General features: G+C 36.8%; 1 protein-coding gene and 1 pseudogene across 12 annotated transcripts in view; both read right to left on the bottom strand.

Moving 5' to 3' along the window:
- The window catches only part of SLC9C1 (solute carrier family 9 member C1), a 109,717-nt gene that overhangs the window by 74,107 nt on the left and 20,991 nt on the right, over positions 1-14,619 (bottom strand). For 7 of the 12 annotated variants that reach the window (XM_077118404.1, XM_077118407.1, XM_077118411.1 and 4 more), the window contains 3 exons: positions 11,852-12,017; positions 8,444-8,572; positions 830-991 (listed from right to left, as the gene is read on the bottom strand). In XM_077118404.1, the coding sequence (XP_076974519.1) occupies positions 830-991; positions 8,444-8,572; positions 11,852-12,017 (457 nt within the window). Of the gene's footprint in view, positions 1-829; positions 992-8,111; positions 8,266-8,443; positions 8,573-11,851; positions 12,018-12,608; positions 13,100-14,619 lie in introns of those variants that run through there. The other 5 variants (XM_077118412.1, XM_077118413.1, XM_077118415.1 and 2 more) reach the window with 5 other exon arrangements.
- On the bottom strand, positions 2,647-6,568 carry LOC143648413 (uncharacterized protein C3orf26 homolog pseudogene; annotated as a pseudogene).

Here is a 14,619-nt window from a genome sequence, read left to right as displayed (position 1 = left end):
AGACAAGTAGTGAAGATTAAGTAGGTAAGATGGAAAACTGAGGAAATCGAGGTAGTCATCAGATCTCATAGAGCTGTCAACTGTATTATGTAATTTTCCCTGTGAGGTCCCCTAGTCCTGATCCTGGGGAGAATTTCCTAAGAATCAGAAATTGCAATTTATTCAGGAGAAGACAGAAGAAGTTATGAGGAAGCAGATCCAATAATTTTTCAGAAATCCTGAGGACATCTTTGAATTTTCATAAACCATAGAGGTGGGAACTAAGCATAACTGGATCAAAGTCTATGAAACTAATGAAGGACTCAGTGAACACCGAGGCTATATATAAGGCTGTAAAATTCTTCATTTATCTTATAAACCAAGCATGTAAATTGCTATTTAAATCTTTTTTTTTGTAGCCATACTTAATTTTTTTTGGTTGTTCAATTGGTTAGTAAATTCCCTGGAGAGGCATGCTAAAAATATCTCACTGAAACGGTGATTTTTGTCAAATTCTTTATTTTCTAATGGTATTTGTTCTATATGTATATATATTATTATTTTTTTCATGGACAGGCACTGGGAATTGAACCTAGGTCTCCAGCATGGCAGGTGAGAACTCTGCTACTGAACCACCATTGCACCACCCTCTACGTATTTTGGTACATTGGTTTATTTTGTATAGATGTTCAATTTGTTATCTCTTTTCATAGACTATTTAAACCAAAATCTTCCTTCTAGGTCAACTGAATGTTTTTTTGTACCAGCTTTTGCTTTGTACACATTTTCTTAAATCTTTATTTTGAAGTTTTCTATGTCATTTAGTTTTAGGGATAGGCCCCTGACTTACAAAGATAAAAGGTGAGGTACAAAATTGAAAAGCTAAGGCTTATATGATTGACATCATCACCAAAAACAGTTGAAATCCACAGCTGGATCAGTTTTGAACTTAGAATTCCACATGTGAAACTTCCTAGAAAACGTAATGCCACTTCATCAATGAGGTCATGTGCTGTAAGAAAGAGTAAATAAAAAATAGTTATTAGACCTTACTTGCCCTTAATTTTAAGTGATACTATGGGTCAACTTTTCTCCTTGTCATTGTTTTTAAAAATAGCTCATTGCCTCTGAAGAGCTGTGTAGTCTTTTATTATTTCTAAGTTGAAACAGTATCTTTTCAAATGCTGAAAGCCATGTATAAATTTGTAAAATTGTCAGAGAAACTTCTTTCATTCCGCTTTAAGGGTTATTTATTTATTGAGTGTCTACTCTGTGTCAGATGGTGTAATAAACTTTGGAGATACAGGAATGAACAAGGTGTAGAAAATCCCTAAACTCATGGAATTTATATTCTAACTCTAAGTTAATACATATAGGAAACACAGAAAAAAGAAATGTTCTGGATCCCAGCAGAGTGGGTCTGCTGTATTGTTTCTGGCATGCCAAACTGACTGATTTTTTTTTTTTTTCCCGTTCTCCACCCCAAGAGATTGGAAGTTCTCAAGTTCTCAGGGCCAGAAACTCTTTCTCTTTTTTTTGAAATTTTAGATAATTTTATTATTATTATTATTTTATAAACTTTTTCATTTCCTCCTCTAATCTGCTTTCTCTTTCTCTTTCCAGCCATCTCTTAAAATATTTATACCTATGTGCCTTGCTTATGTCACTAAGCATAATGTTTTCAAAGTTCTTCCATGATGCAGCACGTCCCATGAATTTGCCCTTTCTTTTAGTCTATATTCCCTTGTGTTTAAGAACCACGTTTTGTTTATTCATTCATTTGTTGATGGGCACTTGGGTTGGTTCTACTTTTTGGCTGCTGTGAATGATGATGCTATAAACATTGGTGTGAAATTACCTATTCGAGATTCTGCTTTCACTTTCTTTGGATATATACCTAGAAGTGTAATTTCCTTTTGGAGGAGCTGCTGTATTGTTTTCCACAGTGGCTGCCCCATTTTACAATCCCATCAACAATGTACTAGGACTTCCAATTTCTCCACATCCTCTCCAACAGTTACTTCCTATTTTTAAAAATAATAGCCATTCTTGTGGGTATGAAGTGGGTATCTCACTGTGATTTTGATTTGTATTTTCCTAATGACTAATGATGTTGAGCATCTTTTCATATGCTTATTGGCTGTGCCAGTTTGAAGCTAATTAAAGGCCAGAAAATCCTTGGCCTTTAATCCTCATTCAGTATTTCTGGGTGGGATCTTTTTTATTATTTTCCTGGAGATGTGACTCACCCATTCAAGGTGGGGTTGCTTACTAGAGCCATTTAAGAGGGAACCTTTTTGGAAAAAACTTTAGAACAAACAGAGTCCACATAGCCAGAGATCTTTGGAGATGCATAAAGAAAATGCCTCTGGGAAAGCCATTGAAGAAGCCTGGAGAGACAGCTAGCAGAGAGAGAAACCCAAGCATCAATGGTTGTTTTGAACCAAAGTATCTTTCCCTGCATGCCTTAGTTTGGACATTTTTATAGCCTTGATTTAATTTGGACATTTTCATGGCCTTAGAACTATAAATTTGCAACTTAATAAATTCCCTTTTTAAAAAGCCATTCCAGTTCTGGTATATTGTATTCCAGCAGCTTTTGAAAACTAAAACATTGGCCATCTGTATATATTCTTTGGAGAAACATCTATTCAAAACCTTTTGCTCATTTTTGTCTTTTTGTTGTCGATTTGTGGCAGTTCCTTACATATTCTAAATATAAAACCCTTATCCCATATATGGTTTGCAACAATTTTCTCTACATTCTATATGTTGTCTTTTCACTTTTTTGTTACTTTCTTTTGATGTAAATGAAAGTTTTAAATTTGATGAAATTAAATGTATTTGTTTTTTCTTTTGTTGCTTGTGCTTTTGTGCCCCATCTAAGAATCTATTACCAAATTGTAATATCCTATAATTATATCATTAATATAATTTTAATTCCTTGCATAATTTAATGCAGTAATTCATTTAACTAGTTCCTTATTATTGGACATCTAATTTGTTTCCACTTTTCCCTTTGATAAACAATTCTGTGTTGTATATTTCTATACATAAATTTTTTTCTGCTTCTCTGTTACTTTCTTAAGTTCCGAGAACTGGAATTACTGCACTATTTTTCCTTTATGAATATTGTTATATTTTGTCAAACTGCTTTCCATGAAGTTATTATGGTTTATTTCCTAAGGAAACAGGGGACATCGGCCCCATAACCTTGGTAACTGAAGCCAGGGGCCAGTGCATGAGGATGTATTCCCACCGTCTGAGGAAAAGAGGAGCAAAGTTTGAATCACAGATGAAGTGGGTCCTCTGGTCAGGAAATCCTGAAGAGCCAACTCCAATGGCATAGATGCAGAGCAGGAACTAAACCAAAGCAAAGGATGGCCGACTGGAAAACAGCAACCGCTCCCACCACAACAAAAAACACGGGTATGTTTGGGAAGTAAATCCTAAAAAGGTGCTCAGAGGCAGCTGATGAAGGGGGAAGAATCACTTCATGTATCCTTGTTCCACTGGGAGGGAAGGAACTACTACTTTTCCTTGGGCTATCTTGCATGAGCCAATTTCACATGGTTTTAATTTTTAGTTACTGAGACTTCATAATGTATTCCACCCCCCCTTTTTTTTGGTAATGTGATAGGGATATGTTCTGCTTAGAATTTTTTTTCAGAATTTGCCTGGTTATTTTACCTTGAGTATTTTCCACACGAACCAAGAATTAGTTTACCTAGTTTGTAAAACAATTTTCTTGGGAATCTGTGAAATTTGTAAATTATCCCAGGGAAAAAAAATGACCTCTGTACAATGCTGAGTTCTATTCAAGAATATAAGATGCCTTTTTGTTTCTCTAAGATGATCTGTGTCCTTCATGTGATTTTTTTAATATTGTCTTTATTAAGTTTATCCCTTGGTATTTTATCTGCTCTTGTTACTATTTTAAATCAGATCTTTTCTTCCATTTTTTTCTTCTTACTGGTTGATAATGATATTATCTTCGTGCTTTAACCCTTGTCCTCTAAAATATGAGTCCTTCACACAGCAGCCAGAGAGAATCTTTGAAATGATTACTCAGATCATGTGATTTCTCTACTCAAAACCCTCCCTTGGGATCCATCTCAGAGACTTTTCCATTTACCATTCTTTCTACCTGGAATACTCTTATTGGAGTTAGGTGTTTGACTCTCTCCTTCACCTCATTCTAAGTTTTCATCTTTGAGAAGTTTTCCACGACTACCCTTTTAGAAGTCACCCCATCTCTGTATCACTGTGTCATGCTTATTTTTTTCATTACTCCTTACTACTTGACATTATATTTATTTGTTTATTGCCTGTCTCCCCTAATGGAAGGCAAGCTCCATGAGGGTAGGGACTCTGTTTTGTTCATTGTTAAAATCTCTAGCACACAAAGCATAATAGTTTGGCACACATTAGTTACTCAGAAAACATTTATGGAATAAAATAGTTGAAGCTTCCTACCTAATGATCTCCAGGGCTCAGATGACAGAACTGCAGATAATCAGCATCAAGATTGGTTTCTTTTCACTATAGTTTTACTCACTTAACACAGATTTATTTTAGCTATGATGAAAGATTGTGAGTCAAGTCATTGGCCTTGAGGAAACAGGAGTTTGGTAGATTTAGTTCTTCTAATTCAATCACTGAGCAATTGTTGCTTTAATAGTCCTTCATTAGCTTCTGTAAGTCTTCAGGTGTCCCTGGTTTGGGTTCCAATCTAGTAAGAATATCAGTAATTTCTTCTTTCTCTTCCTCCTGGTCTTAGTGGCATCCTCTTTTGTTTCCTTTGGTTGGGATCAAAAAAGATTCTTCATGGTGTATGGCTTTCTTTGACATGGCAAGAATTGGAACTGTCTCCTGCTTCATCACTTCATTGTCACCTCCTCCTTCTTCACCAGCTGGGCTGCTGGCTACTCCTGATGGCTCATTCTTCCACCACTTGTCTCTGAGCTCATCTGCCATCTTGACTGGGTAATGAATATAAGAGTATTCCATGTCCAAGTCTTAGTAAACATCTTATCGTGACCTATAAGAGTTTGCCTCACTTTAAGACTTATTGCCAAGCAGAAATGAAAACACAAAGTTGTTTATTACCCTCAAGGAACAGCTTGACCCTTTGCATGACTGTTCTCACCACAGAAACCAGCCTAGCCCACACATGTGCAATTGCTTGTATCACAAGGTATCAAACAAACATCTAGTGACCATTTTGTTTCAATGGTAAACAAATCTGGCTGATCTGTTTCTAGGAAGTCTGACTACTCAGACTGGGTACTCTGACTGAGAGAGGTGACTACTATCCTAGATGGGAATGTACTTTCATAAACATATTTTTGTGCAAGGAAGTTTCTCTTGAGACCTAGCTGGTCTCATGAGAAACACTTGAGCTTGGTCACGTAAATCAATTGGGCCATAGCTAAAGTTATACTATATAAACATCCCACTAACAGCTAGACTTTGGAATTCCTCTTGCTGCCAGAAGGATTCTTTCCTTGGAGTCTCCCAGTCGGTCCTGGAATGCTGTCTCGCGGATTCCCCAAACTCTTCGGTGTTGTGCAGTGCCCGTCTGATGATGTAACTGTTTACTTTCTTTTCTTTCTTCCAGTTTTATTATGCTATCAATAAAATGTATTAAGCTTACGATTAAAGTCTCTGTTGTCTGTGAATCTGAGCCTGTAAATTGAGTGGCCGCAAATATCACATTGCCTTTCTTGCTTCACATCTCCAGACGTGCTATGGGCTAACACCTGGGGAAGCGGGAAGGCGACCAGGACATGGGCTAACCTGGAGCTGGGCTACCAACAGGGAGGGAACCATTAAAGAGCATTGAGTCCATTCCCCCGGCTGAAAGAGAGCCATGGTTTTGATATTTGCCAAGCGGAAAGCTGCAATTCCTATAGGGATGGTCTGAATGTGAGAGGAGAGCTTCATGAATGCCCTCTAGGCCACATGCTATCTGAGCAAGGCCTGGCCATGGTAGTCATTTTAGAAGTCTCACGCTTCTGTCTACTAAAACATAGGAGGGAGGCCAACTCTGGTTTCAGAGGTATAGAGAGAATTGGAGTTAGAAGACCCCACTTTGAAAGTTGTTTCACCCTTTAAAGAAGAAAATATCTTTAAACCAATAAAATGTTTGTGGACTAAATATGTTAGGCCAGGAAAAGTCTCAAAGCAAATCCATGATTTCCTACACTGTTCTTAAATTCCTAACACCAAAGTAGGAAAGGGTAAGAACTCTCAGATTGATTGCTCTTCTTAGTCTCTGCTCTCTTCCCCCTTGTTTTCTTGGCCTCTGAGGCAATATCAGGGAAGTCCTCTTGATTAGTCTGTGGATGTCATCTCTGATATTGGGGTACCTGAAATTCTGAGGTCAATATTTAATATATTAAATGGGGCCTAGTAGAATCCTGGACTAAGTTTAGCAACTGCCGTGTATTCTTTCAACTGGCATGTAGCGTTTCACTTTGTACTTTCAGGTTCCCCCACTGATGGTGCATGAGCAATTAATTCTGAATACAGACATACCATCAGTCCTCACCTTAGTTATCTTCTGGAAAGCCACATCCATGGGATCCATGGGATCCATGGGATCCATGGGTTGTTTTATAGTGGAAACACTCTGAGTGCCAAAATGAGCCATCTCCCTTTGTAGTCTTAGAATTTTGGAAGAGGTTTTATGTGTGGTAATCTGAATTTCTCACCCATCATAGATGGCAAATTTGAAGGATGAAACACCATCCACTTTTCTGAGCTAATATGGTTCACCATATAGATTCTCAGCTTCTTTGGCCTGAGAAAACTAACATTGGATATAGAGCCCCATTAGTTTTTTGCTTACAAGCTTCAAAGATGAAGAAAGAGATGAAAGTGGTGGATGTTCACAGAATGGGTCTTCTTGGGGAAGAGTGATCCTCGCTTCTTAGTTTTAAGCATCTGTTATGAATATGTAAGGCAGTGGTCAGAATAGAGGCAAATAGGGTCTTAGGATGCTCAAAACTGAAGTATCCTTCAGGGACAGGAAAAGCAATTAAAATCTCCCCTTCTTGAGTGGTTGGAAAAGTAATTTGGGATAGTGACATGGGAAAATAGTAAATGACCTACTGATAATATTTGGTGATCCCAGGAAAACTGCTATTCTTGATTGTCAGGGAAAGAGGGTAGTGGATTATTTGGCAGGATATAAACTGTTTGGTATATGTCTCAGTTTGCAAGCTTCTGTGACAAATGCTACACAATGGACTGTGTTAAACAGTGGGAATTTATTGCTTCAAATCAAGACATCAGTAAGGCTTGCATTCTCCAGAAAATCTGTAGCCTTCCGTGTTGGCTGCCGGCAATCATTTGAGTTCCATGGCTTGCATTTTTGCATCATCATGTGATGATGTCTTCTCTTTTCTGGTTCCTGTGACTTTTGGATTCTTTTTATAAAGCTCTTGTAATCTGGATTAAAGCCCACCCTGGTTCAGTTCACTACACTTTAATAATAACATGTTCACATTTCCTGTTTACAATGGGTGCACACCCACAGGGATGTGTGTTAAGATTCAGAACATGTTTTTCCTAGGAAACATAACCCAATCTACCGCAGTAGACTAAGTCAATGCCTTAGTACTACTATGAAAATGTTTTTACTTCAGGGACACCCTGAAATGATTTTGGCAGTTCCTTCCATCTCCTGTATTAACTTTCCCCCATCCCCTGGGATTCAGAGACCTCATTTTGAGAACCTCTATTCTAGCAGGAATGTTTAGGGTTTTGATCATGGGAAGACACATGAGATATTCTCGGGATATCAGTAGCACTGTATTTCTTGTTCTGAGTGACAATATGCCATATACTTTATAATATTAAGATGTACCTATATCATTTTATTTTGTACATACATGTGCACACTCACATACACATACAACAAAAGAAAAAATACTTGAGGTTCAGGGCTATATGAATGCGATAAAATGAAAGAGCTCATGGGCATTTCTGCAATCCCTCTGCATTGCTCCAAGCCCCTATAGGTGGCTTCTTCCTTGAGTTGACAGTTTTCTATGTTCCCTGCAAGAGATCGTCTCAGTTCAAAGGGAAAGGAAGTCACCTTCTCTTACTACTAATGAATACACTACCTGGCTTATCTTCTAGGGTCATCTTCAACACGTTAAAAATAACATCTCCCATCCTTGTTGGTAAGCATTCTGGTTCAGCTCAGGCTTGTGGAATGCTGCTCCCATAAGTATCACCATGAAAATTCCCAGCTTGGCCTCTTAAGCAAAACCACAACTAATATCAAATAAGTATGTGTGACAATGGTTTGTAAAAGTAAATCTACAACTATACCAAACTCATTAATATATTTATACAAGCTTAACTTATGGTAAGATCTTACTAAATGCATATTAACTTTTAGAAAATATGGGATTATATATATTTTTAAGTTTAGAATAAAGTAGATCCTTACCTAAGGAATGATTCATCTTACTATGCATGTGATCACTGATATGCAAAATAATAGCAAACAGAGTTAAAGACATAACAGAGGTCATCAAACTTTCTCCATTAATTAAATTTGTGAGAACTCTGGAAAGACCTATGGAAGGGGAAAGATTTTTTTTAAGTATGAAAAAATTCATCCATATTAAAGAATAACATTTTATCAGTGTATTGGTTTTTTAAGGTTGCCATAACATTCTACCACAAACAAGGTGGCTCAAACCAACAAATTTTTTTTTTTGATCTCACAGTTCTGGAGGCTAGAAGTCTGAGATCAGTGTGTCACAGGGCCATGTTCCCTCTGAAAACTGTAAGGGAGAATCCTTCCTGGCCTCTTCAAGCTTCTGGTATTTGCTTGACATTCTTTGACTTGTGATTGCATCACTCCAATCCCTGTCTTTGACCCCACATGGCTTTCTCTGTTATCTCCATCTTCACATGGTATTCTCTTCTGGGTCTGTTTTCAAATTCCTCTTCTTATAAGGACATCAGTCACATTAGATCAGGGACTGCTGTACTCCAGTCTGGGCTCATCTTAACCAATCACATCTTCAAAGACCTCATTTCCAAACATGGTCACATTTATAGGACTAGGGGTTAGGATTTAAACATGCCTTTTTAGGAAACACAATTCAACCTATAACAATCAGCAAGTGGAAGAATCTACTTTGCTATGGATTTATGTCACATGATTTACCTATATACTTAATATAACATGGGTCATGTTTACAAATACCCTTCAAGGAAATTTAATTATATATCAACTGTAAATTGAGTCTAGACCATCATATTTAGTTACTAGGTAATTAGTTACCATTGATTATAGCTTATATCAACTATACTCCTCATTCCTTGTTTCAAAGCACATATGAAACATGATATTCATTATATATATTTTATTTCCACAATTTGGACTATATAAACACAAACATAATAAGTTAGACATATTTAAGGGGTAAGATAGAGACCAATGGCTGAGGGATAAATTAAATTCATAGATCAATGTTTTATAATGTGAAATGAAGAATTAAGTAATTCAGGATAATCTAACTGCAATTAGAAGTTCTCTGACTTACACATTTCTTTCAATGGTTTTAGAAGTCAAACTCAATATATGGAGGACATCTGATACTACCCACTTCATCCTAATTTTACTCTATTTGTGACTGTGTACACTAAGCTTAGATATCTTTCAGTTGTCATTTTTCCATCATTAAATATGCCTGTGTAAAACTATACCTTTAAACATTTTTAGTTATTTTTTTAAAAGTTCATAAGATGGAAATATCAAATCATAAAAGTCCTTTTTGTGACTCAAGTTACTCTATCTGCAACCTCAATCGAACTACAATAAATGTGCTGATGGAAGACATGAGTGCCAAGGCAGCCCATTTCTGTGGTAGATCAAGTGCCTTGATAGTCCAGCTCTCTAGCTCTCCCTGTGTTCATGCCCTTTGCTGTAAGACTCTGTAGTTTCTCTCACTAATGTGGTAGATTCTGCTTGGGTATGAGGGTTGGTGCATGTAGAGGCTTGAGAAAGTTTTTGCTTCCTCTCTCGGATGCCTTCCACCATCGTGGCAACTTTCCCTGGCTACCTTATTAGAAGTATTCTCATTTGAGGACATCCTAGGTAACTTAGCCCACAGATGGTCCTCCAGCTAGCTATATATTAGTGAGCCTTTCTAAGACCAACAGAGTCTAGTCTATGCGATCACAACTGCCCAGACTCATCAGAATTATAAATTACTGTTTTAAGTGACTATGTTTTAGATTGCTTGTTACTCAGCAAAACTTAAGGGATACTGTTGTATAATTATTCCACTTTAGGAAATGGAGCTATAACAAAATGTGAATTATCTGAAATAAATATCAGATTTTGGTACCTAAGAGGAGTCAACAGATTGTGAAAAGCCCAGGCTATGTGAGTGCCCTCATGTACCCTACTGATAATACTGGGCAGATATATATATATATATATTTTCACATGGGCAAGTACCAGGAAGCAAACCCGGGTCTCCGGCATGGCAGGTGAGAACTCTGCCACTGAGCCATGTTTGCACCACCCCAGATAGTTTTTGAGGGTTAAATAAAAATATATAAAAATCTTGCTCTGAAAGCTCAGGCAAAAATGTTTCCAAGAGTAAAGCACTTAATTTTTTTTCCTCTGAAACATGCAATTTGAGAAGAAAAACAAAATTCCAAAAGTTATGTCAAATATGGGATAATATATATTACAGATAGCTAAAATATATGAGAATAGCCTTTCAAGGTACTAAAGAGATTATATATTCAACAATGGCCAGCTGAAGATCAGTAGGACGTTGGATTATGAGATCATGGAGTGAAGCATGACATGCTCTCAGGTAGCTTAGAACTCCCCCAAATCTTTTAAGTAGAAAAGGGGTTGGCATTGACAGTCAAATAGAAGCAGAAATGTGGTGCTAAAAGACAGTGTGGGGAGGAAAAGAAGAGTTAGGGTTTGGTGATGGGTGCTGGTATTTCTTTCTTTTCACCTCACTTTTTTAGCCTTCTGGTCTGGGAAGAACCGGTTTCCCTTTATTTCTATGTTTACTGTTGACATCTCTCCTCCCCTAGTTTACTTCTACCTCAGATAGCTCTTTCCCCTTTAAATGGACATACAATGAAATTGAAAAAAAGCATACATGCATGTGTGTATATGCACACAAACACACACATATGCTTGTGTGTGCTTGTGTATGCGTGTGCCATATTAAAATTCATTTAAAAATAAACATTTAAATTATTAAAAGGTGACTGAAGAAAACCAAATCACGTCAGATTTTCTTGTATAACAATCTTGGATAATTTTGTTTTGCTGGGTTAAACTTGCATTTTAGTTTTTAAATTTAGATTTCGTTCTCTTAAAATAATATGCACTGAAAAACACTATGTAGTTAGTGATTTTACTGTTTCTGACATTTCAAAACATTGCAGTCCTAATGGTGACAATGACTCCAAAGGTGAAAATTTTTTTTTTAAATGGCATTATCCTAATGACAGTATTTTAAAAGGAAAAGTAATGCGGGCCAACAGTAATATCACAGTGTTTACAGAATCTTGTCAAGGCCCAAAAACTGTTCTTTTGACTCAAGATAGAAACACAGCCAAAGGCAAGGATTCCACATAATTCTTTGCCCCATTCCACAGTTAGATATAAGGCTCTTCTGAAGCTAAGTAACCTGTCACTGGCATTTCCTTCTGTTCTAAGCATCACCACAAGAATCCCTGTGCTCAATCCCCACTTCACTACACCACTTAACATAGTGAAAACCAGCAATAAACAAAAAATCTCACAGCAAAGATAAGTCAAATACACAAGATGATATTTTAAATATAGGAAAAGAGATTTACCTACCAAGGTCTCTTATAGCAGCTGCAGTCAGCATGGGATCTGAACTTACAAGGATAGCTGAAAATAATAACCATGGAATGGTCTTCAGAAGCAGTTTATTCACAGACATCAGATACCAAATAATTAAGGCATAATTCAGCAAAAAGCCAGGAACAGTAATTAAAGCTATCTGTAAAGAGATTTTTACAAAGAGAAGATTCAGCGTGCTTTTTAAATACGTTTTCAAAAGCAAGTGATCAGGATTATTGGAGCTGTAGAATTATACTCAGTACATCATAGGGAAATGTTAAGTTATTTAAAAGTAACAACTATGTACAGCTCTGGAAATAAGAGACAAAGATTGCAATGAGATTCATAGGCCCTAAGAGATACCAGTTGTATGAAATCTCATATTACAATAAAAAAGGAAATTTTAATTTTCTTTATGAGGTCATTGAATATAAAGATATATGAAAGTGTGTGTATGCATATAAGTATGTATGTATATGCACATGGTTTTAACTATGCATAGGAACTGAGACATAGCATTACAACATGGAAAGAGGTTACAAAGCAGAAAAAGGAAAAGGGGATATGACAATTGAAAGAATGTAGAGAAACAACAGAGGACTATCGAAAAGCCGAGAAGAGAGATACAATCTATTCTGGTACTGGAATGTGGCCTTTATGTGCTTTACGCATTCCGATTATCTTAGTACTGGAATGGGAACTGGAATTTCATGCCTTCCCACCACTGCCTTCCACTCGATAACTCTTCTACCTTTGGCAGCTGTTGAGCAAGATGTCATTTCCAAATGGACTTGGAAAAATGGGAGGATTGTGCCTGAAGGCACCTCTAAGAATTCAGAAGAACTAAACTACTTAAAAGCTGTCTTCTTTCATATTACTTTTCTTTCGTTTGTCCAAGACAGTCATGCAAAATGGGTGTGGGGTATGAGCACTGACCTCTTAATTCAAGAGGCCTAAAGACCAGTGCTAAGGGATTTTTCAAAGAACTTAATCACATATATCTATTTCAATCTTAAAAGTGGCAGAAAATGGTCGAGTGCTTATTTTCTGCAGTGGCCAGACCCTCTTCAGAGGGGGATTTTGGTGGTTGAAGTTCGATGACAGCTTCAGGATCATAAAAGAAAAAGCGAAGCCTCCTAGATGAGTTAGCGCTCAGGTGCCTGAGCTCTCATTTTAAAGATTTGGTAGTCTGGATAGTAGCATTATTAACTCCTTTTCAAAGGATCGAACTGAAATGAGGTTCTGAAACAAGAGGACTGAGAGTCAGGAAGCTGTCATCTTTTCCACCAAATAACTGTTGCTACCATAATAATCAAACAGTATATTGTTTGTAAGAGTGGTTGCAGTAACATGGTGAATGTAATTTATACTACCGACTCACATATTTGTAACCGGACATAGTGAGAAATTTTAGGGTATATGTATGTTGCCAGAAAAAAATAATAATTAAGAAAAGCAGAACTGTATAACACAAGTGAACCCTGATATAAACCATGGACTGTAGATAATAGCATAATCATAATATTGCTTCTTCAATTGTAACAAAGGTATCACGCTAATGCAAAATATTTTTAATAGGCAAAAGTGTGTGTGTGTGTGTAGCTATATGGGAGTTCTGTACTTTCTCATGATTTTTCTGTAACATATAACTGCTCTAATAAATAATAATAATAAAAGTGCCTGTGGTAATTCTGTTCCCTGTTATCCATGTCATTGGGTAGACCCTTCCCATATTGGCTTTAGGTTTAACCAAAGCATGGGATTTGCTTTAGTTGAAAGGAGTGATAGCAAATTTTATATACGAAGAGACTTTAAGAGCTCTGGCAAATTAGGACTTGCCCTCCTCTGCTGCAACGTGGGAATCTGCAACCACCATCTGAAGAAGGTTGGAGTAACCTGCTACAGGGTGAGATGTATGTGTCCCTGTTATGCTCACAGCCCCAGCTGAAAGCCAGCACTAAGCCTTATCAACCAACAGACCTATGAGGAAGTCATCTGCATTATCCCTTTGCCAGCTGGACCCCCAGTTGAAAAGAGATGCAGGAGGTGAACTCAGCGGAGTTCATTTGAACCAGCCCAAATCACTTTTATATTTTTGTTCTTTTCTAAAAAAAAAAATCTCTCTTTTTTTGTGATTTATCTGCACTCCACTTGCCTGAATTTGGCATAAGGACTATAAATTACTCTAATATGTTTGCTTCTGTTAATGTAGTTTAGGTAATAAGATTGTATTTACAAAACTTTTTTGATTATTGTGAAAGAAAGGTCCACCCTGCTTAAGATGTGGAGCATTTTTTCCTCAGAGGCTTTCCTTGAAGGGGCCCAAATCTCACATGACTGAAAAAGTCTTTATTATTAGTGAATTAGGATTGTGGCTGTTTTTGTTTTTGTTTTTTTTTTTGCTTTCTTCTCTGCTTTTGTTTCTTTACGCATGATCTTGAGGAGCTTTAGAAGGTGGAAATTTAAAACATCCCCTTAATCAATACTTTACTCTTATTGGATGTAATATATTTTGTAGCACCTCTCTTATAGCATCTCAGATAAAAATTATAACTGGCATTAAGTTTTGCCAATTTTCAGAATTAATTTTCCCTCAGTAATGTTTTTTTGTGTCTTCAATATGCTAAACAATTGCCAATTGTCTGGTCTCTAAAATATGCAGCTAAATTTACCACTCCCCTACCCCACACTCTTTCCTTGTCTTTGTTTTCTACTTTGTAGTAAATTAAAAAAAAAAATTCTGAACATGGATAACAGTAATT

The sequence above is a fragment of the Tamandua tetradactyla genome, chromosome 10 (assembly GCF_023851605.1).
Source record: "Tamandua tetradactyla isolate mTamTet1 chromosome 10, mTamTet1.pri, whole genome shotgun sequence".
Taxonomy (NCBI): domain Eukaryota; kingdom Metazoa; phylum Chordata; class Mammalia; order Pilosa; family Myrmecophagidae; genus Tamandua; species Tamandua tetradactyla.
The sequence above is the reverse complement of the archived record's forward strand: the minus strand, read 5'-3'. Positions and strand labels throughout refer to the sequence as shown.